The 25,510-nt window shown below is 41.4% G+C and overlaps 1 protein-coding gene across 5 annotated transcripts in view; it reads right to left on the reverse strand.

Annotated features, from left to right (window-relative positions):
- The window catches only part of SSBP2 (single stranded DNA binding protein 2), a 208,509-nt gene that overhangs the window by 45,911 nt on the left and 137,088 nt on the right, over positions 1-25,510 (reverse strand). For 3 of the 5 annotated variants that reach the window (XR_008463100.1, XM_054178190.1, XM_054178189.1), the window contains exon 5: positions 17,351-17,440. The exons of the other annotated variants lie outside the window; for them this stretch is intronic. Coding sequence is in view for 2 of the 3 variants with exons in the window: in XM_054178190.1 (XP_054034165.1) it covers positions 17,351-17,440 (90 nt within the window). In the remaining variant the exon portion in view is untranslated. The remainder of the gene's footprint in view (positions 1-17,350; positions 17,441-25,510) is intronic. 5 annotated transcript variants of the gene reach the window in all.

The following is a 25,510-nucleotide window of genomic DNA, read 5'->3' on the forward strand; positions in this document are numbered from 1 at the left end:
CATTGAAGATGACCCTTGCCCAGCTAAGCCCTCCTGCTGTGTCCAAGAAGAGTGTTCCCACAAAGGTGAAGGTGTTTTATGTATCTCAGGTACTTCCAGCACAGTGTCAGCCATGCCTGACCAACCACCAGCAAGTGACCTCACCTGGAGACCTCTGTCTGCCAGGGACCTCTCCTCTGCCCCAGCGTGGGACAGTGCCAGACTATCTGTCTCCAACCTCAACTCTATGCAGATCTGGAAAAGGATGCTCTTACTTAGGAAAGCAGAGAAATGGCTTCTGCTTGCATTAGACAGTGCTCTGCAGGGCTTCCCAAAACCAAATCTGAATTCATGGGTTAAGAAGAAAAAGAGAAAAAAAAAAGTGTGTAGCAGTTTGGGCTGGGTGCCTCCTGCTGTTGCTGCCATACGGGGTGCACCTCTGGTGCCCCAAGTGTCCAGCCCAGTGGGTGGACACAGGAAGCTGAGTATTCCATACCCATGATGTCCTGCTCCCTATAAATCCATCCGCAAGGTCTCACACTTCCTCTTTCTTCCCTCGCTGCTCCCATGGGAGATGCTCCCTATCTGGTAATGGAGGGGGAGTTATTTCAAGGGCTCTTGGGCTTGGCTAGGCCTAATGCCAGGAGGAGAAGGGGGAAGGGCAATCTCAGATTTGGCCATCTGAGATTAGCCTAACAGTGGAGGGGAGGAAGAAAGAGCCCTGGGGGTTTTGGGTGTGCTCTCAGGTAGGGAGAAGGGAAGTGCTGGGAGGTTTCTGGGTATGCTTCGGGATTTTGCTTTGTCACTGTGCTTGTGGTTCTCTGCAAAACACTCACTGCTTTTGCACTTAAACTTTCCATCACTTCTGCAATACGTTTACTTGAGTGTCATTTTTATCCTGCCCTGGTGTGAGGCAAGGGAGGATCTGCCTCAAACTACCACAAAGTGATAACCAGTATTCTATTTTTTCATACCTGCATACCTGCATTATCAAATTTAGAACAATTGTATGTCTCAACACCCTGAGTGGCAGACAATGCTTCTAACTGGAGAGCAACGAGAGCACACCACATATTAAAACTAACAAGGTGAAACACACTTCTAGCACTCAGTATAGAAAAAAGGGCTGAAATTGTATTAATTGTTTTGTATAATTCAGTCACCAAACTCTAAACTACTTACCACTGAAACCTGAAAATGGAGGCACAGACTTGATTTGTTCACAGTAGGACAAATTATTTTAAATTAATTATGCTGCTACTTGAAACACAGGTATTGTATGAGAGCGGCCAGCACGGAGGTCATGAGCCAGATGGGAATATTTATAATGACCACATCTCTTCACTTATCATTTGCAATTGCTAAATGACAAGAAGTGAAATAAACAAAATAAAACCCTTTGTTCTCCTCTCTACAATTAAAACATTAATTCCACTGACAAGTTACATATTCTGTCTCTGAAAATACAACCTATTTCCATCTTTTTGGGTGTTAAAACTGTGTTCCTGGTTAGAATAGAATAGAATAGAATAGAATAGAATAGAATAGAATAGAATAGAATAGAATAGAATAGAATAGAATTAACAAGGTTGGAAAAGACCTATCCAACCTATCATCCAACACTATCTAATCAACTGAACCATGGCACTAAGTGTCTCATCCACTTTCTTCCTAAACAACCCCAGTGATGGTGACTCCAACACCTCCCTGGGCAGCCCATTCTAATGGCCAATCACTCTTTCTGGGAAAAACTTCTTCCTAACATCCAGCCTAAACCTCCCAAGAGCAGCTTGAGAACGTCCTCTTGTTCTGGTGCTGGCTGCCTGGGAGAAGAGACCTACCCTCATTTGGCTACAACCGCCTTTCAGGTAGTTGTAGACAGCAAGAAGGTCTTCCCTGAGCCTCCTCTTCTCCAGGCTAAGCAACCCCAGCTCCCTCAGCCTCTCCTCATAGGGCTTGTGCTCCAAACCCCTCCCCAGCTTTGCTGCCCTTCTCTGCAACTCAACATCTTTCCTAAACTGAGGGGCCCAGAATTGGACACAGGACTCAAGGTGTGGCCTAACCAGTGCTGAGTACAGCATTACATGGACTGGCATCACTTAACTGTTTATAGTCTAAGTGAAACAAGGTAAGACTACTTGGTATTTTGATTTCTTTTCTTATCATGGTATGAGTACTAAAAAAACCACTGGAAAGTAGTATTTTAATAGATCTCCTTAAGTTCTACTTTTCACAAAATGGTTTAGAGGTACTATACCACTGTGTGTGTGTGCTTCCATTCCCAATGAAATGGGCTTTTTTACTCTTGAAGAGTAGTAGTAATGAAGTGGGACTGAATTTATCCAAGTTAGTTTACAACTCATACACTTCCCTTTACTTGGCTTCCCTAACTTTTTCGTGGTCACCTCCATCAGGAGTAAGTTACCACAGTGCATAAAACACTCTTCATTAACACATTCCAAGTCTAACCACTACTAAATTAAACTGCTTCTCAAAATGGTACATTTATGCTGCAACATTCTGCTGATAGGCACAAATATATAACTTACCCTCTGAAAAGTTAGGACAGGCTATCATGCATTCTCAACCAAGAAATACAACTGCATTTCACTGTTCATTATACAACCCTTGTTCTCTTTTGCCCCTCAAATAGCTACTACAGGGTAAAAGGTCTTTCTTTTATATTTTGCTAAAGTGTTTCAGAGATGAAATTTGGGCTACATGCTATGTATCTTATCATCTGTCAGTGTAATTCAAACTAGCTGTTATCCTCTCTACTATTTCACACTAAATAATATATAATTCATTATTCACATTATATAATCCAAACTAATGTGAAATAGTAGAGAGGAAAACAGGTAAATTGTGTCAAATTCTTAGCACTGAGACAGGATTTCTCTCTGTTTTGGCCTTTCCTGATGACCAAACCTGTTTCCATGAGCAAGTTCTATTTTTGCACTTTAGAAGGGGATCCCTGAAAACATGATTTCCTTATTTATGGTTTTCTAAGAGCAGCCTGACATGCTGCAACAGCAACAGTAAGAACTGTGGTTTAAAGTATAGAGTAAAATTAATTAAACAAAAATAAATAATCATGAAGCCTTCCACCAACATCTCTCTTTCCACATACCAAATCCCCAAAGTTACAACAATAGTAGCATTTTAGACATGATTAAGGCTTTATCTCAGATCAAGAAATACAGAATCCATATGAAAGAATACTGCCAATACACACCTTGCACACTCTGCATAGAAAAATTAATAAACAAAACTGCTTTAAACCAACCAAACAAACCAAAAAAACCCACCCAACCCTTTTTGTCCCTAGCTAAGCATTTCTCTGTGATGCTAAAAGCAGGATCTGCTCCCTCACCTGGCTACTTCTCCAGGAATGTGAGAAAATAAGAAACATTAGTTCTGATAACAGATGATCCTTAGAAATCGTGCTGTTACTATGTATGTGTGGGGAAATATCATTGTCTCACACAGAAGAAGATTCAACAAGTAGGAGAGAAGGGGGCCAAGTTTTGTACATGATGTTTAACAGCAATTCTGAAACAAGCACAATTTCACAAAGTCTAAAACTATGTACATGCATTTCAAACCATGTTAATAGGTTTTACCTTACTTGTTGTTACATCCAAATAGTACAGAAAACAAAGTATTTCAAGCTGCAACTAAGACATGAAGAAATATCACCTTTTTTAAAACAAAAACAAAACCAAAACAACCCCTTTTTAGAATTCAGACATCATCTACACAGCTCACTAAGCCTGAGAAAGCATTTCCTTAAATTTATCAAACCTATTAGTCACCCCTGATTATGATACATGATTGATTTCTTGGAACAACTTTGACGAAGACAAGCTGGAGTTTGTTATTCCTGCTGTTGTTATATATATAAATATATATATATAATAAATATCTTATTTTAAAGCTACATGCATTATCATAATTCAAAGATTTTGGCTTCAAACCCAAGCAATTGTGGTTCATGTAAAAAGAGAGAGTCAGATTATGACAGGAATTGAATTAACCTCAGCAGAAGGACGCATCATACATAAATGACAACCCTTCCCCTACCCTTTAGTACCACTTCATCAGCAGCTACAATGCCAGTTTCAGTGTATGGTCAGTACTCTTTAAGTTTCAGAGATTTCAATTTCAGGGTAAGATTGTAAAGTTCAGAACAGATTTCCTAGAGAAATTACTTGTGCCGAATGTCATCTCTTCCCCTTGCACCACAATGAGCAGTGGGTCTCTGGCAATTGAGATTTACATGTGGGAGGGGAGGTGGGGGAAGTGAAGGCTCAGAGCTTATTTAGCTACTCAAGCTGAGCAGTTTTAATTTGTTCTAACAGTTACGAGCAGTAAAACCATTACCACAACTGCAGGATAGAATTATCAAAGCCAGCAGATGTCAGGCACCTTTATCTGTTTAAAGTTTACTTTATTCCTGGTGTTCAGAGAAAATAAACAAAGAGAGGAACAAACACAAACTACTCACAGGTCTTTCTAGATGCTAATACCCTCTCACATAGATTAAACTCCAAATAATTTTTTCCATGAAATGTTTTTAAGAAGATTGTGATGGTGGCAAGGACACAAATGCATACATCCCAGTCTTGCAAAAAAATCAGACATACATGTAATTTTACCTTCTTGAGTATCCCAGTGGGTGTCAGTCTGCTACAATGGAGTGAGTTTACAGACAAAGGAGACTCCAAAAATACAATAAAGTTATTTTTACTAACATTAACTGTATAAACACAAGATAAACCAATCCCCTTTAAAAGCTATTTTCAAAGCCTTTCAAGGTCTACCAAAGGTGCAAGCTTTACTTGTGAACTGAACTTGTAGATTTGGTGATGTTTCTTTCGCTCACAGTAATGTTTCAACAATCCATGATGCTTTTCAAGCTTCTGGGACATCACTGCTCAGAGACCAACCATCTCATGTGCTGCACTGGAGCTTAGGGTGGGTATCAACACATAGCAAATCCTGCTAATTTTGCAGCCATGCTCCAGTTCATTTTTAGTAATTTGTACATTTTAGTTTAACAACAAAAAAAATGCACAGTCAATGCTGTCAGTGTGGGGAAAACATGTGGATCATCAGTAAAAGGTTAAGTTGCAAAGCAGGATGATACCACTGTTAATGAAGTATGGCTGTTTGAAGATGGGGAATAAAAAATAGTGCAGCCTTGGAAAACCAGAACACTACATGAGTGCTAGGGGAAGACAATAGCTGAAACAGTTCATAGGACTTCAAAAAGAAACAAAATATTTTAAAATCAACATACATACACATTGTGGTCCTGCAAAGGCCAGTCTGAAAGATGCCTGCATCTTCCAGTTTTAGGCATGCAATTTAGCAGTTGGAATTAGGAATCCTGATTTCTTGTGCAAATAACAACCCCTAGGTGGACAATTCATCAAAGCAACAAAGCCACTGCAAAATGGCTTTAAAGGGACACTGGAGAATATCTCTCTCCTCATCTTCTCTACTGTTGGATGCCTGTTCAAATGAGCAATCTGGAAGGATGTTCTGTGAGTGTGAAGGGGCTGAGGGAAGAGGATCACATACCCATCAGTTCTCTGGCCAGTGTAATAGTTTCCAGGAAACAAATACATGTGAGCTAGATCAAAGTGAGTGCAAGGACTAAATGAAACCACAAGTGGGCTGTTTTAACCCCATCTGTTGTGGAATCAGAAGTGATATAGAAATGCCAGCCACTTTTACTGCTTATGAGGCCCTCATCCCTGGAGATGTTCAAGGTCTAACTGGATGTGGGTCTGAGCAACCTGATCTAGTTAAAGATGTCACTACTAAATGCAGGGAGGTTGGACAAGGTGACCTTCAAGGGTCCTTGCCAACCTGATGCATTCTATGATTCTTTGTTTATTTGGGATACTTGGACCAATGACTTTTTTAAAGGAGCAGGTGTTCTATACTGCCCCTTGGAAAACAGTTTAATTTCCATTTTGCTTGCTATCTTTTGGGGGGCACACAGCAAAGATTGAACTGTTTTAATCAAATACTGCATTTATAGAATCCATAATACAAGCACTCCTTCTTAAAAATGTATGGCTTTATATTGCACCTGTAAGTACAGATTCAAATAGTACACGATAAAGATATTTTACAGCCTTACACAGAAGTTTACAAATCCATTTTTTTTTTTTTTATGTATAAATAGGCCAAGTATTTCTGGTTTAAAATGCAAGAGGTGTGTTTTGAATGATTCTTAGTTCAATAACTTAACTTTGCTTATTTTCACTTTCTAAATACAATGTAAACTCCCCCTTTTTGCTCTCTCTTGGTTTTTTCTTTTCTTCTTTTTTTTTGTTAGCAAACAGTAATGCTAGGCAGGAAGACACATGGAAAAGTTCTTTCTGCTTATGTGCCTTACTGTAACGATGCTCTCCTAAAGCATTAGATCAGCTCTACCAAGGCACAAAAAAAGCTTAACATAGTACTTTAGAGTAATACTGAGCTAAAATGGGAATGAACAAGTGCCACTAGATGGCATGACAGCCTTACATTACTTCAGTGGGTTGGCTTTGGTCTGTTTAGTTGTTTTTCTCCCCTTTATATAAGAGGAATATGTAACATTTGTATTTCAAACATGGTGCCGACACATTTTTCCCATGCCATTCAAGTGTATCTGATGATCACAAATTGTTGAATGAAGTAAACTACCAGACAATTCCTTTGGAGCATGTATGCACTATGGAAATAAGGTTTAGTGCTCAGCTCAACTACTACAGATTTTAAGAACCGTGCTGAAAAAAAAAAAAAGTAATGAATTTAAAATAAAGAGTGCTTTATTTATGTAAGAAAAGGTGTACTCAGAGGTAGAATTTATATTGAATAATAACAATTACCAAGTGAGTTGTCCATTATCAAACTGTTTCTTCTAAATCTCAGTTGGTACTCGCTGAGTTAACTATTCAGCAGCATCTCTCAGGTGAGTTCAGTACAAACCCAGTGTTGTTACCTGCCTGAGTGCCTTTGAAAAACAGATGCAGCAGACATGGAAAAGTTTTGGTCAACCATGTAATAAAAAGAGGTGTACCCAGGCAGCCAAGAGGGCCAATGGCATCCTGGCCTGCATCAGAAACAGTGTGGCCAGCAGGAGCAGGGAGGTCATTCTGCCCCTGTACACTGCACTGGTTAGGCCACACCTTGAGTCCTGTGTCCAGTTCTGGGCCCCTCAGTTTAGGAAGGAGGTTGACTTGCTGGAGCATGTCCAGAGAAGGGCAACAAAGTTGGTGAGGAGTTTGGAACACAAGCCCTATGAGGAGAGACTGAGGGAGTTGGGGTTGCTTAGCTTGGAGAAAAGGAGACTCAGGGGTGACCTTATCACTCTCTACAACTACCTGAAGTGAGGTTGTAGACAGACGGATGATGGTCTCTTCTCCCAGACAGCCAGTACTAGAACGAGAGGACACAGTCTCAGGCTGCACCAGGGGAGGTTTAGGTTGGATGTTAGGAAGAAGTTCTATACAGAGAGAGTGATTGCCCATTGGAATGGGCTGCCTGGGGAGGTGGTGGAGTCGCCATCATTGAAGGTGTTCAGGAGGAGATTTGATGGGGTGCTTGGTGCCATGGGTTAGTTGTTTAGGTGGTGTTGGATTGGTTGATGGGTTGGATGCGATGATCTTGAAGGTCTCTTCCAACCTGGTCTATTCTGTTCTATTCTATTCTATTCTATTCTATTCTAAAACTAGGATTTAATTAATTAATGTTTGTCCTAACTGCAGTGCAAAATTAAGGAACTAGTGTCAGATATTGAGCAGTGACAGAAGTCACTAACTTGGAGAAGAAAAAATACTTGTAATGGATTAGAGTCCAGAATGTTTGAGTAAGTTGGTCTAGTTGAAGATGTTGCTGCTCTGTGCAGAGGGGTTGGACTAGATCACCTTTGAAGGTTCCTTCCAGCCCAAAGCATTCCATGATTCTGTGATTATAACTCTGCACTTAGTTACTGGAAAAGTAACTAAAAGGAAAATAAAATCCTGTGAAATCAATACTTTTCATTCTGTTTAAATACTTCAGTGAACACAAGCTCCAAAAGTTCTCACTGGCCTCTGTTTATCTGCTTACTGAAACTGCTGGGGTCCAAAAAGATTGAATAACTAGCCTGTGAAAGAACACATGTAATATGATTTTTAGCTAAAGATTTGTAAAGAGATGGATGGAAATGGGCCAGCATGCCACTACCTGAAGAGCATCAGTTTGCCCCTGAACACAGCCCTCACCATTCACAGACACACAGGCATGTGTCATGAAACAAAGATGATATCAGGGCTTCAAAATTTTCATGACAGTATTTCCCAATGCTCATGTTGTTACTTTCTAAATTCATACTGTTCCATAACATGAAAGCATAAAACATGTTTTTTTCCAGTCTCATTCTCCTGAAGAAGAAGGGAGTGAGGCTGGCACTGAACACTCTGAAAACCTTGCTCTGCCTGTATCCAAGAGAGCTTTCAAAAGCAGCAACTCTGTACTGCACAAGAAATAATGGTGAAAAATAGTCGTTATCCTCAGACCAGAAACTGGAAATAGGATTGGATGTGAAAATCTGAGGGTCTTTGAATTCTATGACCTAATCCCCTTTGATGATAAGTGGATGAATTTAACTCACTATAAATAAGTTTTTTATTAGAACCTTGTGCAAAGCCTTGGCTGCTAACATGAAATGCACCCTCTAACACCTGGGCCCAAAGATAAATAATTATTAAAAACCTTATTCAGTCCTCCAGTTGCCCTGGTATTTCAGCATGAGTTAGAAGAAGGATGATGACTAGAGGTATCACAGTATCACAGTATCACTATGGTTGGAAGAGACCTTGAGGATCATCGAGTCCAACCTGTCACCACAAACCTCATGACTAGACCATGGCTCCAAGTGCCACATCCAATCCCCTCTTGAACACCTCCAGGGATGGTGACTCCACCACCTCCCTGGGCAGCACATTCCAATGATGAACGACTTGCTTGGTAAAGAACTTTCTCCTCACCTCAAGTCTAAACCTCCCCTGGTGCAGCTTGAGACTGTGTCCTCTTGTTCTGGTGCTGGTTGCCTTGGAGAAGAAACCAACCCCCTCCTGGCTACAACCTTCCTTCAGGTAGTTGTAGACAGCAATGAGGTTCCCCCTTGAGCCTCCTCTTCTCCAGGCTAAAAAATCGCAGTTCCCTCAGCCTCTCCTCACAGGGCTTGTGCTCAAGGCCTGTCCCCAGCCTTCTTGCCCTTCTTTGGACACATTCAAGTGTCTCGATGTCCTTCTTAAACTGAGGGGCCCAGAACTGGACACAGGACTCAAGGTGTGGCCTAACCAATGCAGAGTACAGGGGCACAATGACTTCCCTGCTCCTGCTGGCCACACTATTCCTGATACAGGCCAGGACGTCATTGGCCCTCTTGGCCACCTGGGCACACTGCTGGCTCATGTTTAGGCAGCTGTCAATCAGCACCCCCAGGTCCCTCTCTGGCAGCTCTCCAGTCACTCTGCCCCCAGCCTGTAGCTCTGCATGGGGTTGCCGTGGCCGAAGTGCAGCACCCGGCACTTGGATTTGTTAAATGCCATCCCATTGGACTCTGCCCATCTGTCCAGTCGGTCGAGGTCCCTCTGCAGAGCCCTTCAACCCTCTAACTGACCAACATCTGCTCTTAACTTGGTGTCATCTGCAAATTTGCTGATGACTGACTCAACCCCCTCATCCAGATCATCAGTGAAGATGTTAAAGAGGATGGGGCCCAGCACTGATCCCTGGGGGACGCCACTGGTGACTGGCCACCAGCTGGATGTGGCACCATTCACTACCACTCTTTGGGCTCAGCCCTCCAGCCAGTTCCTAACCCAGCACAGAGTGCTGCAGTCCAATCTATGAGGTGACAGCTTAGCCAGCAGTTTACTGTGGGGGACAGTGTCAAAAGCCTTGCTGAAGTCCAGGTAGCCACACTTTGTGGATGGCCATATGAAACTAACAGGAGTAAGTGTGATACTACGAAATGGTAGAGATAATGTGACTTCATGTTACGAACGTAGCAGCTAAGAGCCTTCCTCACACCTTAGCTCTCTATACTGGATTCAGCCCAGACAGAACCTCAAACTGATGATTTATTTCAAGACAGACTGGAGTTAGATGAGCATTTCAGCCACCTTACCCTTATGCAGTCCTCTATAGATTTGTGACTTGTGTTGCCCAAATAGTTCATTATTGTGGTAGTTTTAGGCTACGCCTTTAAAATTTTATTACATATTTTGAGCAGGAAAATAGAAAAATGTAAATAAATCACTATTGGGTGTAAGAGAGAAAATAAAGATAACTCTAAACAAGTTCATTGGAGAAATATCTGCTACAAGACTGTACCAAAACATTCTGGAGTTTCAGGGGGACTTCTCTGCTCCCTTCACTCAGGAGAGATTAATATGGTTTTGCTGACCTTGGCTGCATTATTTTGGTTAAGTCTAACCACTGCTTTCTCTCTGCTCCGTTCTTGGACATGGGGTAGGTGGGCAGAGGAATGGCTTCCCTGGACTTTTTGACCAGGGCAGGGTTTGTGTTATTAATTGCAAATATCTGTAAAATATTGTAAATCTTGTATATTTTGTGCATAGTCATTGCATTTTCCATTGCAGAGTGTAAATTTTACTTGTAAATACAGTTGCTTGTTTGCTTCCAACTGAATTGGTCTGGCAAAATTAATGCTGGGGGGAAATTTCAACCCATCACAATTATCTTTCAAAAGAATCATCACTTAGGACATTCCATTTTAGTATGTGGAGAAACATGAAGAAATGAGAGTTGGACTGGCATATCTTGACTTACTCAGGAGAAAAAACAGGGAACTTAGGGTGAACTGCACACAGGCTTGCTCTGATTCCCAGCCACTATCCTCATCTGAGGCTCTGGATTTAAGAAAGCGAATTGCCAAAAAGCACTGATCCACCAGACATCATCATTATTGAACTGTACTTGAACACTACTTCAGCCCAAGACAAAACCAACTCTAAAGTTAGTTTGGGTTCTCTTATTTGGAGATTGAGTCTTACATGACAAAACTATTGTCTATGCTTCCTCCTGCAGTCGTACACATTCAGTTTTGCTGCTAATAAACCAAGAGCAGATTCAGTTAGTGTATAACTCCAATTTAATTCCAGAGCATCACCTATTCTACATACTGAAAGAAAATTATCACAGAATGTATGTAGCTATGAAATTTCAAGTTAAAATACATACACATCAATAGATGAAATTGAGACAATCCTAACTCCACATAAGCAGCAGCCCTGGACAAAAGGACTTGAGGATATTTGTGAATAGGAAGCTAGACATGAGCCAGCAACCCCAGAAGACAAACAATCCCAGAAGGCCAATCTCATCCTGGGCTGGGTGATTCTGCCAGCCTGCCTTGCTCTGGCAAGACCTCACCTGGAGCACTGTGTCAGTCTGTGCCCCCCAGCAAAGAAAGGATATGGACCTGAGAGAGAGGATCTGGAGGAGGGCCACAAAGATGATCAGAGAGCTCTCCTACAAAGACAGGCTGAGAGAGCTGGGGCTGTGCAGCCTGGAGAAAAGAAGGCTCTGGGGAGACCATATAGCTACCTTTCAATATCTGGTTTCAAAATAGAGCTGGGTAGATTCAGGTTAGACATAAGTAGGAATTTACTCTGAGAGTGGTGAAATACTGGAATAGGTTTGCCCAGATATATGGTTGAGGCCCTGTCCCTGGAGACATTCAAGGTCAAATTTGCAGCTGTAGTTAGAGATGTCCCTGCTCACGACAGGGGAGCTGGATAAGATGAACATCCAGGGTCCCTTCCAAACCAACACGTTCTCTATGATTCTGTGATAAACTTGTTTGGTTTTTTTTTCAAATTTTGTTTTTGACACTGTAAACAATTCTCTTAAAAACAAATAAACAAACATTTAATTGATGGCAATAACTGTGCACAGCTCTACCACCTTCTTCTCAGCATTGTATGCCCATGAATTTTGGACTGTCAGCACTGTAGTGATCATTATCTATCACTGAACTGAAGTATAAAAATACAGAGAGATACAAGACAAACTCAGCTGCTGCCTTCAGAACTTCAGCTCTGTGGAACAGGCATAAAATACCTGAGGCTGCTGCTAATTAACATCAGTGCTAGTGGTCTGCATATACATGAAAACATGACCTCTAGATGGATGAAGAACTGGCTTGATGGCTGCACCCAAAGAGTGGCTGTCAATGGGTCCATGTCCCAGTGGAGGCCAGGGACAAGAGGAGTCCCTCAGGGATCAGTCCTGGGACCAGGCTTGTTCAACATCTTTGTGGGTGCCATGGACAGTGGCATTGAGTGCACCCTCAGCAAGTTTGCTGATGACACCAAGCTGTGTGGTGCAGCAGAAACGCTGGAGGGAAGGGAGGCCATCCAGAGGGACCTGGACAGACTGGAGAGGTGGGCACAAGCCAACCTCATGAGGTTCAACAAGACCAAGGGCAGGGTCCTGCAGCTGGGGCAAAGCAATCCCAGGCACAAATCCAGGCTGGGCAGTGACTGGCTGGAAAGCAGCCCTGAGGAGAGGGACTTGGCAGGGTGCTGGTGGACAAGAAGCTCAACATGAGCTCCCAGTATGCACTTGCAGCCCAGAAAGCCAATCAGATCCTGGGCTGCATCAAGAGAAGTGTGGCCAGCAGCTCAAGGGAGGTGATTCTCCCCCTCTACTCAGCTCTGCTGAGACCCCACCTGGAGTACTGCATCCAGTTCTGGAGCTCCTATTACAAGAGGGATATGGAGGAGCTGGAAGGTGTCCAGAGAAGGGCCACGAGGATGATCAGAGGACTGGAGCACCTCTCCTGTGAGGACAGACTGAAGGAGTTGGGGCTGTTCAGTCTGGAGAAGAGAAGGCTCTGAGGTGACCTCATTGTGGCCTTCCAGTATCTGAAGGGGGCCTCCAAGAAGGCTGGGGAGGGACTTCTCAGGATCTCAGGTAGTGATAGGACTAGGGGGAATGGAATGAAGCTGGAGGTGGGGAGATTCAGGCTGGACGTGAGGAGGAAGTTCTTCACCATGAGAGTGGTGAAGCCCTGGAATGGGTTGTCCAGGGAGGTGGTTGGGGCACCATCCCTGGAGGTGTTTAAGAGCAGGCTGGATGAGGCCCATGGCAGGGGGGTTGGAACTAGATGATCCTTGTGGTCCCTTTCCAACCCTGACTGATACTATGATACTATGAAAAGACAATTTTATTAAGAGTAGATAGAGTTTTAGCAATTCCTGTCTAAGAAACCGTCCCTCTTCCACAGTTATCTACCTCCATGTGCCATCCTGACTGCATTATTTTGTAAGAAAAAAAATAAAAGAAATTAAATTTCTTTAATAAAAATTAAAGACTAGAGAACTAATGCTAGTGGTCAGTAGTGCCACAGAACTGGAACCCAGGTAATGTTTCTTGGCTTGCTCACAGTCTCTACCTTGGTTGCCAGCTTCTCTTGATCTGTTTGGTAAGAAGCGACTGCAGCAGCAAGAGCATCCATTTCACTTACATCCTAGTTAGTGGCTAGTGCCACATGCTGAAATAGAGTTGCACTGCCAAGAACAGTATTGATGAGAAAAGAAATTACTTTAAATTGCCAAGCAAAGCTGGAATGTAGAGGCTGTCAAAAGCTTTAGCTTAGGCTAATCCAAACATTTCATGAAAGCAACAAAAGGCATCCTTATCATTCCCAGATGACCTTCTATATAAATTTTAGGTTGCAAGAAGTTGTAACATTACAATTCTTTTGTAGTACAGTCTTAGTCAACTAAATACAGATACAAGTTATCATTCCCCCACTGCTCCTATAATCTTCGAACTATTAAAAACCGAAATTGTTCACTTTCATCAACTATGAGTGCATTAAAGGTCTAGATTCCAAACTCTCAGAGCAACAAAGGCTCAAGTTTGTCAGTATTCAGATCAGGGCAGATGACCATGTTTGGTTTATTCCCATGATCAGTGAAGTAGAATAACAGAAGAGTATACAGAAACCTACTATCTAGTTCATAGAATCATAGAACCAATAAGGTTGGAAAAGACCTCAAAGATCATCAAGTCCAACCTGTCACCCAAGACGTCATGACTACTGAACCATGCAACCAAGTGCCACATCCAGTCCCCTCTTGAACACCTCCAGGGATGGCGACTCCACCACCTCCCTGGGCAGCACATTGCAATGGCTAACAACTCTCTCAGTGAGGAACTTTCTCCTCACCTCGAGCCTAAAATTCCCCTGGTGCAGCTTGAGACTGTGTCCTCTTGTTCTGGTGCTGGGTGCCCGGAAGAAGAGACCAACCTCTGCCTGGCTACAACCTCCCAACAGGTAGTTACAGACAACAATAAGGTCTCCCCTGAGCCTCCTCTTCTCCAGGCTAAACAATCCCAGCTCCCTCAGCCTCTCCTCATAGGACTTATGCTCAAGGCCTCTCCCCAGCCTTGTTGCCCTTCTCTGGACACATTCAAGTGTCTCAATGTCCTTTAACTGAGTGGCCCAGAACTGGACACAGGACTCAAGGTGTGGCCTAACCAGTGCTGAGTACAGGGGCAGAATGACTTCCCTGCTCCTGCTGGCCACACTGTTTCTGATGCAGGCCAGGATGCCATTGGCCTTCCTGGCCACCTGGGCACACTGCTGGCTCATGTTCTGCTGGCTGTCAATCAGTACCCCCAGGTCCCTTTCTGTTTGGCTGCTCTCCAGCCAGTCCAACCCCAGGTGTTCTAGAATGAAAGCACCTATGAAGAAGCAGGAAGTTCCAATCATGAGTTTCTCTTTCTTGCTTGTCCCTTCACCTGCTTTGGTGGCAGCAGATGATGCTCCTCAGTGTTCAGGGTTCACATTCATGGCTATGTCTGCCAACATATTTTCCTGTCCTCAGATAAATTGCCACTGGTAAGATCCACCTCCATCTAAAGGTATTACAACCAGTGATATTACTGGTTCTTGACAACACTGACCCCATCACAAGAACACATTGTCATGGACTATTTGTACAGCTTTTCTTTATACACACCTTACAGTTTCAGCATTTTACTGTTATGTAACTGACTGGATTCTGGCTTTGAGCCCACTGCTGGGATTGCTCCCAACCATATCTGTGTATCTGGTATCAAGTTTGCAGTTGGACTTGTGAACTGGCATGTTATTACTTCTACTATATTCTTAAGCAAATAATTACAGCAAAAAACTAATCATCTCTTGAGAAATGTTTGTTTTGCTGACAGGGCCATTCAGCTGAGGGTAGTAGATGTCTATCCACTGTAACTGTAAGGGTAGCACCTTCAGTACTGCATGTGACAGAGAGACACAATGGCACAGACCCAACAGCGTCAAGGAGTGGTGAAGGGTGATGTCTAGAGGAGTCCATACCAGACTGTGCAGGCCAGCTCTTGGAATCTGCCTTGCAGAAGACTCATTAATCTGTGCTGTTGAGCAGATGATAGGTCTGATAAATGTCACAAACCGTGTTATACTGAAAACGGATTCTCCTGTTTATTTTCACTCCCAGGCCTTGCAAAAGGAGCAGGCTGTTGGTGAGGCTTCACGTAAGACTGAAGTCAGATACTGACAGACAATGAAAGTCCATCCACACCTAACTTTCTATCATCTTCCATGCATCTTTAAGGATCTAGAGTGGCTAGAAGTCTTTTTATGCTTCTAAAGTCAAAACTCCCATACCCTCCTCCTGCCAAACCTTTAAAACAGTTACTCTTTCCTCCGTACTTCACACACATGTCCTATCTGTGCTCCTTCCCCCTCTTAGATGCCCTCAAAGACAACAGAAGAAAAAAATGTAAGCATTAGTTCCTTTGACAATACATCTGGAGTGGACAGCTAAAATATGAAAAGGTGAAATATTTATGCAATGTAAAAATGAAGATAAAACTGTGTTTAAAAAGTGCTACCTAATCAGCTCTTCTAAACACTAGAAGCAGAAATTAAATAATTAATCAGTCCTGCCAAATCCTGAGGATTTTGTGACTGACAATGATAGAGTATTTTCTGTTTCATTTGCACATATAGTTAATTCATGTATAGAACAGAATAGAATAGAATAGACCAGGTTGGAAGAGACCTTCAAGATCATCATGTCCAACCTATCATCCAACACCACCTAATCAGCTAAACCATGCCTCAGGATTTTAACTGATGAGGGAAACAACATGCTCTAGCCAGGTTCGTGGTTTCTTTAGGTAGGTACCAACATGGCAGATAAAAGGTTTTCCCTCCTCTGACTGCTGGAAGAGGAAGACCATAACAATAACTCTGTCAAATATAAGGTGTAAATAGGGACTGCTGAGACACTGCCATTTTTGCACAAGCACCATTTGAATAAAAAAATAAATGAACAAAACTTATCTTTTCTTCCAGCTTAGAACTGTGTGTTTTGTGTGAGCATCTCAGGGAAGAAGGAAAAAGACACAGGCCTCTATCTGGATTTCAGCCCTTGAGTTTTTATGGAACATCAGTATCAGGACATCACAATCCTGGAAATCTGGGTGGTTTCTATCCTGTCATAAAATCACTTACACAAAGTGGAAATCTCAGTTCTTCCTGAGGAGTTGTTTCAGTGCTAGAGAAGCCACTACTTTTGATCCTGCTGTACCAAGCCACACCTTGCCAGCATGAAGAAAAATAACGACGCTTGGGTGAAGAGGAGATGCAAGCTCTCTCACTGGAGCAATCCAATCTCAGATTACAACTGTTAGCTGGCCTTGCTCTAAAAGCTGGCTTCTTCCCATCATAGTATTCTGTACTGTTACTGTCCAAAGTGCTAACTGGGTATTCAGTTTCATTTATGACAAGACTTAATAGAAGCAATACACGGTCTAAATCCTTGGCTTGTTTTTTCAGGCATTATGGCTGAGATCTTCAATGTGCAAGGAGATGCTCAGTGGGATATTCATAATTGCCTAGGTTTAATTCCCACTGAAACTTGAACATCTTGAAAATCTGGCCTGTGGCTTTACCACAAAGCTAAACACAACCAACAATGTTCTTACTCTGAAGTTTCAGTTCAATGTATGTTTATTATCACAAGGAATTATTTCAGAATTACATTCAAGCATTTAAGATCTCTACTTATAAACTGGCACCATTTCTTATCCTTGCAATTCTGAAATGAGTTGTGCTGTACTATTTCATAAACAAAATACTCATCAGTCTGAAAAGTACCTTTCCTTTCCACCTATTCACTTTTGTCAAAAAATAAACTCTCAAGTATTGCACCATATAGTGAGAAACAGTTTAGAACAGGACTTTTTCTGCAGACTTATAAACAGTATAATGGAGGATTTTCTATCCTAAAATTCCTGTAATCATAATTTTTCTGAATACCTGAAAAAAACCCGGTGGTACAGGACCTACTGGCATGCCATCTCCTGGGGGAATGTTTCCTAGCACTGGACTGGGAGCTGCTGCAGCACTCTGAAAAGAACAAAGGGAGAATAAACCTTTGTAATTGCATGGTAGGCATTAAACACCACCACCCCCCAAAAAAAAAAGAATCCCAAAGGAAAAAAAAAAAATTCAAAACCTGACCAAAATGCAGAAAGTAATTCTCTGGATATATTATAATGGCATTGTTTCACCTGAAGTTAAATTAAAATTTTATAATGTTGAGTCTTCATTTATATAAGTAGACTGTTTCCTTAAAACAATAATGTATGTTAAGGTGAAGGATGCTAGAGATTGCATGGATACACAAATATGTGTCAATTAGAAAAATCTTGACTAGATGTTTTAAAATACTGCATCCAAGTGTGTCTATATATTTACAAATGTGAATGTAACCTCTACTTTTTCTTGTATTATGTGTATAAACATCCTCATACATGCACAAGGATATACATATAGCATAAAGAAAGTAATTTATGCATTTTATCAGCATTTCCAAGCACTTTAAAGATAATCTCAGCAGATTGCAATATTCTTTCAGAACTACATCAAGCTTCAAAACAGGATTCTGTTACAAACAGTACAAGGAGGAATGCTCACAGTTCTGCTGGTAATGCTCATGATTTTTCCAACCCCCAAAATAACCACCTTGACGAATTAGAGGAATTCAGGTTACATTTTTGGAAGGGAAAAGAAAAAAGAGATTTCTAAGAAGTGAATCAGAGGATGAAATTAGTTACCTTTACAAATCCTTCAGTTGGAATAAGCAAGGAAAGAATATTGCTTCTGGCAATTTACAAGCAGGAGATTGTCACAAAAAGGGAAGCCAAACTGTTATTGTTGTCATGTATTGGAACCTAAATTACTTTTAATTTCTAGCAGTCTTCCTTCCTGCAATATGTTTCTGTAGGGTATAAGGCTGAATCACCTATAAAGGCTTACAGTCTTCTGTGAAAGTACTCATGCAGCACACAATGCACTGAGAGTCACTTGCAGCTTACTAATGACCTGCCAATATCTGCCCTACAGAATATAAATGGCTTATGTTTATTAACTTATCACTCTATTGTATGCTCACAGTTGACATCCAAGAGATGCAGATCTGGAAATTGTATTTCCAGGTGTTTGGCACACTATTTAGGAAATTGAAGAATAATTCTGGGAAGATCTGAAAACGGGCAGAAAGAAGGGCTGACCTTTTTAAACCAAGCAGAAAGGAAATATTCAGTTAATTACCACAGATTTTTTTCAATGGCTTAAGCTGTGCTTTAGAACCAAATTTCTGAACAACCAGCAGTAGCATGTTTAGTATCTAAGCTGCGTGTTCTTAGGTTCTTTCCAAACAAAAGTCTAGGACATACCATTTAAATACACAGATTGCAGAAAGTGCTGGCTTCAGAACTGAGTGTAAGACTTTGATTCACTAGAAAACCCCAGTATTTAAGAGACTTATTTATGCAAAGATTTGGTCAGCAGGATCAGTATTAAAATACCAGATAATTGTAATTGACAGGTGAATTAGATGTAGCAACACTTCTCAATCATAATACCTCCTCACAAGAGGCTGCCACAAATCAACCAACCCAGCCTATAAAGCTGTAGAAAAGAGAGATGATTCTTCAATGCCATTCTTTGAGCACTGCCTGAAGTTTGTGAAACAAGGGTATGATACTGCTGAGATGCAAGCAAAAATCATATGGCTTCTCCCTGGAATGTCTCAGGTACTTCTCTCAGGTCTGTTGCAGACTCTTGGTTTCCCAGACAGAGGGAAAAATAAGCAAGTGGTGTGAATGCATAGAAATAATTCTTAAAGAACAAAACAAAACGTTTCCCTTTTTTTTTTTTTTATAAAATCTTAATTCCCAAAGGAAAAAGGAAGAGAAACTTGTTTGGTTCTAAAGGCCCTTTTAAACTGAAGCATCAGTCACAATGTCAAGTACAATCATGAGTAGGTACAAACACATTTTGAGTGGGGCATGTTGGATTCTAATACGTACAGGTTTCTAGATTGAGAATGACAACAGCAGCATCACTGATGAAGCAAATCAATGACACTAAAAGCCTCAGCATCTTCCAGTGTATGAAGTAGCATCCACTGCAATCTTTGGCTACGAAGGAGCAGTCCCACTAATATTAACAAAGCTTATTACAATATCACCCATCTTTGGACGCTAATTACTGATCCCCCTGGTGCTACTTAGCTGTGTCCATCATTACTGGCCACGTAATATGCATTGCAACATGTCCAAAGGAGCCAATGATACAGAATAAAGCATTTCAACAGACTACAATAAATCACTGGGAAAACACATCTCAAGAGTATTATGCCAAATAGGCAAAACATTATTAAGTAGAGAGATCTCAGAAAGAGAGCTAAGCAACACCTCCTCTAATACATGCCCAGTTTTCAGAAGCCTCCTGTCCCAGGTTGCCTAACTCCTCTCCATATTATTTAAACTATACCAGGCATAAATGCACGCCAAGAGTGCCTTAATGCACTCAGGAGGGCTTAGATGTCTTCTTCAACTGCAGCCTCTGCCAGAGCCCCCAGGTTACAAAATGATGATTGTAAGAGATGAGGGAACAAGTTCTTAGGATGAAGTGCTCCTAAAGGGATGCAGGGATATCTCCCTGATGAGTCCATGCCATTTCTCACACTTTGAAAATCACTTAAAAAAAAAAAAAAAAGAGTAAAGTATTTTTTTTTTTAAATGATGGAAGTAATAGAATAGAATAAACCAAAAATTGGGGGAGAAAAGGATTAAAATTATATCTGTTGATATTTACATTAACTGTTACAAGGCTTTATGACAAATATACCTAAATATAACTTTTTTGTAAGTGTCTCACTACTACTTTTTTTTTTTTTTTTTTTGGGAGGGAGGGGTTGTGTTTTGTTTTGTGTTCTTTTGCGGGGTGGGAAAGGTTTTCCCTGTTTCTGAATTTGCATTAGCACTGATAAAAGAAGAATGCAGCTTTCTTCTTTTGTGAGCCCCCGACATCAGCATGCAACTGGCCAGAAGGCACAGGGCAATTCTCTGTCCACTGAGCAACAGAGGAATGATCATAAACCTACCTCACACATGTAATGACACAAACTACTTTCAGAGCTACTGCTGATTACTGTGAAGAGGATATGACTCCAAAGTTACCACTTTTTAGAAGGAATGGGTCTTGTACAACTTTATTGATGAAGAAGATACATAGGATGAAGCTGGATGAATTCAACACATGAGAATGGGGACCTTCTACAGCCTCTTTCTGCTTGAAGACTTAAGTCCCATTCTGGAGAGCTGCCCTGAGGGTGGCCCAAACATCTGAGCAGTGCTACAAGCTGGAAATTGGAGGGATCATTTGTGATGATGAAATGGGAAGAAAAACAAGGTCTTGTGGAAATGATTACAGAAGTAATCCAGAGTGATTTACTTAACCATGAGTCTCATAGCTTCAGAGAAAAATGTCTCAACTAGAAATTAACTAGCTCTTTATATCTGATTACTTAAATAAAATTAATTTATTAATATTGGCCTTTTTTGACCATGGATCATGATGCTTCAGGGAGGTATTTGATGTGTAGCTTTTAACTGGCCTAATTATTTAAGACTTTATAGAACAGAATAGAATAGAATTAACCAGGTTGGAAGAGACCTTTGAAATCCAACCTATCATCCAACACCATCTAACCAACTAAACCATGGCACCAAGCACCCCATCCAGTCTCTTCCTAAACACCTCCACTGATGGTGACTCCACCACCTCCCTGGGCAGCCCATTCCAATGGCCAATCACTTTATGAAGAATTTCTTCCTAACATCCAGCCTAAACCTCCCCTGGTGCAGCTTGAGACTGTGTCCTCTTGTTCTGGTGCTAGTTGCCTGGGAGAAGAGACCAACCCCCACCTGGCTACAACCTCTTTTCAGGTAGTTGTAGATAGCAATAAGGTCTCCCCTGAGCCTCCTCTTCTCCGGGCTAAGCAACCCCAGCTCCCTCAGCCTCTCCTCATAGGGCTTGTGCTCCACTGTGCAGTTTACAGAGACTCTCTCCCCTGTATTTCCAAGTGGGAAGGAGGACAGAACAGTGCAAAGTTTGAGTGGCCACAACAGCAGGTCAGTTTTACTGACATTTGAAGTATGACTTAATAATTGTAAGAATAGTAGTCGTTACACTCATTCTGCAGAATTTCAGTCTTAGGTGTTGCATAAACCTCAGTTTCCATCTTTCATTACACAATGTACTGGGGTTTGGGTTTGTTTTGTTTTTCTTTTCTGTTTTCATGTTTGTTTGTTTCTTTGGGATTTTCTTCCCTGATGGGCAATGAAGTCCCCAAACCAGAAGGAAAAAAAAAAGGCATTTTCAATGTTTTAGGTATATTACATTTCCTAGCTTGCACTATCCAATGAATGTTTTAAGAACTTATACCAGGTAGATCAATAAACAAACCTGCAACTGCTGCCTTGAAATATTCTTATTTATTCCATGCTGATAAATTATTCAGTTCTTTTTTTCAGAGTCCCACAGCGAACCATGGCTTCTTTTTGCATGCATTACAAGTTATTCATCATTTATACTTCCATTACTTTGACATTTTAAATATTTGCAATTTGCCTTTCCTGCTTTTCATAAAAAGATGAAATAGGAAAATATAAATGCTCTAATCTTTCTGTACAGTATCACACCTCCTTAAAAAGGGAAAACTGTATTTGCTTTTATAGCTAAAGTGCTGAATTTATGGTATCTCCTTACCATTAATTTACATTAATTAGAACAGTGTACTTGAACGAAACATATTGTGGTCATTCTTTGCTCCACCAAAGCCACCCTCAACAATGTAAAAATAGATTATTACATTAAAAATTGTAACTAGCCACAGTTTAGGTTGGTTCTCACAATCAAATAACCACAAAGTAAATAAAAAATAAAATAGGTTAGCTATTCCATTAGTACAGCAACTGAAATAGAAAAATACAGAGAGAAGTTTGCAAAACACTTTTTTTTTGAGGCTATCAGACAAACCGGCTTATGATGGAAGTTCACAGAAGAATTCCATTTGCAATCACAGATTTGGCCTTCATTATCCAAGCCTCCTCCATAAACTACCTCTATTTCAGTCCTAAATCTACTGAGTTCGCTGGACAGTCTTAGTTCCTGATGAATTACTATAGGTGGTGGGTACCCACTACTTCAGCTTCATCAAGCACCCAGCCAGTTCCTCCTGTTACTGTCTAATTCTGATGTCCTGTTGTCTGTGGCAAAGCATGAACACATTACATGTATGCTGCGCTCTGAAGTCCCTGCTGGACTCTAGGCAGAGACAAGGTAGTACCTCTAGATGACACTGAAACTACTAGCACCTATGTCCATGATGCAGGCAGGTTTAACCCCCTGTCTTAGGATTTAATGATGCTAAATTGGCATCAAAGAGGAAAAGGAACAAGGGGTTGTTGAGAGCAAAGTAATAGCATCAGGGTGAAGAAGGGGCTGCATTAATAATTATGGTTTGGAAGAAGGTGTAGAGATAGTAGTCCTAGTAATGAGTAATGCACAGAAGTTTGCCATTGCTGTCAAGTGTGCTAGTTTGAGATTCTCTCTTCAAAAATGAGTTATTTCTATAGGAAGCATCTGGAATAGTTAGAGTCCGTTTTCTCATTTAATGATGTTACCCCTTGCCATTTGCACAGTAGATGCAACCATGTTTTCCCACCCTCCAGAAAGCCTCCTGTCAGTATGTGAAGGGGGCCTACAAGAAGGATAGAGAGATTGTTTGCAAAGGCCTGCAATGATAGGATGAGGGGCAATGGCTTCAAACTAGAGAAGAGCAGGTTTAGATTGGGTGATAGGAACAGGTTATTGACCATAAGGGTAGTGGAACACTGGAACAGGTTGGGTTGCCCAGGGAGGTGGCTGGGGCCCCATCCCTGGAGATATTCAACGTGAGGCTGGACAGGGCTCTGGGCAGCCTGATCTAGTTGAGGATGCCCCTGCTTAGTACAGAGGGGTTTGGACAAGATGACATTTGGAGGTCCCTTCCAACCCAGACCCTTCCATGACTCTATGATTCTATATAGCACATACCAGTGATGTGTACCTGAGAACACTTCACCATCAGCTGGACTTCTGAAGCCTGCATACACTGCTGGAAGCCACACCCTGTTGATGCCTCCATAGGCCATTTCCAGAACTCTGAAATCAGACAGCCCTTATCCCCTAATACTAAGGTAAAACAAGGTGTTCGCTGGAGGGGCACTATGGTGTTGACCTATTAAGGTTCACACATTTTTCCTGTACAGCTTGATGCACAGTCAGTGTGATGCACTGTGAATGCAGCAGTAAAGGCAGCCCTGGGTGAACACATGGAAGTGAATTAGCAGTTTTCAGTATAATTATTTTAAAATCTCCCTGCTGGTAAAATTTTGTAGCACAGATGTGTCCGAGCACACTCTGGAAAAACAAACTTCCAACCTGCCTTCCTGAGTCCTATAATCTGAACAGTCTGAGCAGAAATATCCTACTGCAGAACTGGCTGCAAATTATTTCAACTGCACTGTTGTATGCACTGTTTGTCTGGGTTCAAGGTCAAGAAAAGACAAACCAATCAAAAATATGTAAGAAAAACTGGTTTTATGCCAGACCTCAGAAGTTCTAAAGCCAAAATCAGCATTTGCTGAAAGTACTTTGTGCTGTACAATAAAATCAAAGAATCATAGAATTGTTAGGGTTGGAAGGGACCTCAAGGATCATCCAGTTCCAACCTCCTGCCATGGGCAGGGACACCTCACATTAGAACAGACTGCCCAGAGCTTATATCCAGCCTGGCCTTAAAACCAGGGATGAGGCTTCTACCACCTCCCTGGGCACCCTGTTCCAGTGTCTCAGCACCCTCATGGGGAAGAACTTCCTAACATCCAATATTGAAACTACTCACTTCTAGTTTTGCTCCATTTGCCCCAGTCCTATCACTCTCTGACACCCTAGAAAGTCCCTCCCCAGCTTTCTTGTAGGTCCCCTTCAGATACTGGAAGGCCACAATTAGGTCTCCTCAGAGCCTTCTCTTCTCCAGACTGAATATCCCCAACTCCCTCAGTCTGTCCTCATAGGGGAGGTGCTCCAGCCCTAATCATCCTTGTGGCCCTTCTCTGGACACATTCCAGCAGGTCCTGATCCAAAACTTCTCATACTTCTTATACTCCATCATCTGAGACTCCAATTCCTTTAACGACACAACTGAAAGCCTTGCTTTTTGTTATTCCAAAATTTAATATATGATTTTGAGTGATAATCAGAAAAAAAACCACCTCCTAATGTACTCTTTTGTACGCAATGCTTGACATGCTTTGCCTTTCCTTCTTCTGAATCCTGCTTCAGAGAGAAGTTAGGTCATGAGAAATTCAGCAGAAATAGTAACACTCAAATCGGTTTCTCTGAAAAAAACCCAGGTTTTTCATTCAAGAGTGAATTCTTCACAAGAAATCTAACTCCAGAGCAATGCCTAGAACTAGCTGCATTATATACACAGTATTATTTTACATGTAAACTAAATTTTAATGTGACTAAGATGTATTTCACTCCTGAAGTTCAAATACTGAAGTATAGATACAACTGTCACTTAATGTGGTGTTAAGGGCCATTTTGACCTCGTAATAAATAAACCAATTATTATTTTATTTCAAAATCACTAGGCTTTCTAACCTAAATTAATTTAATGTTCTTCTCAAAATTATGGTGTGTTGATACAATGGTTTCACATATTCATAAAGGCAACCAAAATACACAGTACCCAGACAAAAATACTCTTGTCATGGTGGATATTAATAAAATCATCTGACTCAAAACAAGAGCAGAAACATTCATCACGGCAGGTTACTTTTGTATATGTTCATATGCACAAATAATTCAAACAAACAGAACAGCAAGGATGGATGTGAAGGACAATGCAGGGAAACTACAACCACCACTGTTACCAAGCTTGAAATACTGATGACAGCAGCATACTGTTGGCAGGAAAAGCAGAATATATTTAATGTTTGGTAAATATCTCCTTGAAACCCATGCTGAACACTCACACTGATGCTAAGCATAAATAAGACTCTGCTAGTCAGTTGA

This window comes from Dryobates pubescens, chromosome Z (assembly GCF_014839835.1).
Source record: "Dryobates pubescens isolate bDryPub1 chromosome Z, bDryPub1.pri, whole genome shotgun sequence".
NCBI lineage: Eukaryota > Metazoa > Chordata > Aves > Piciformes > Picidae > Dryobates > Dryobates pubescens.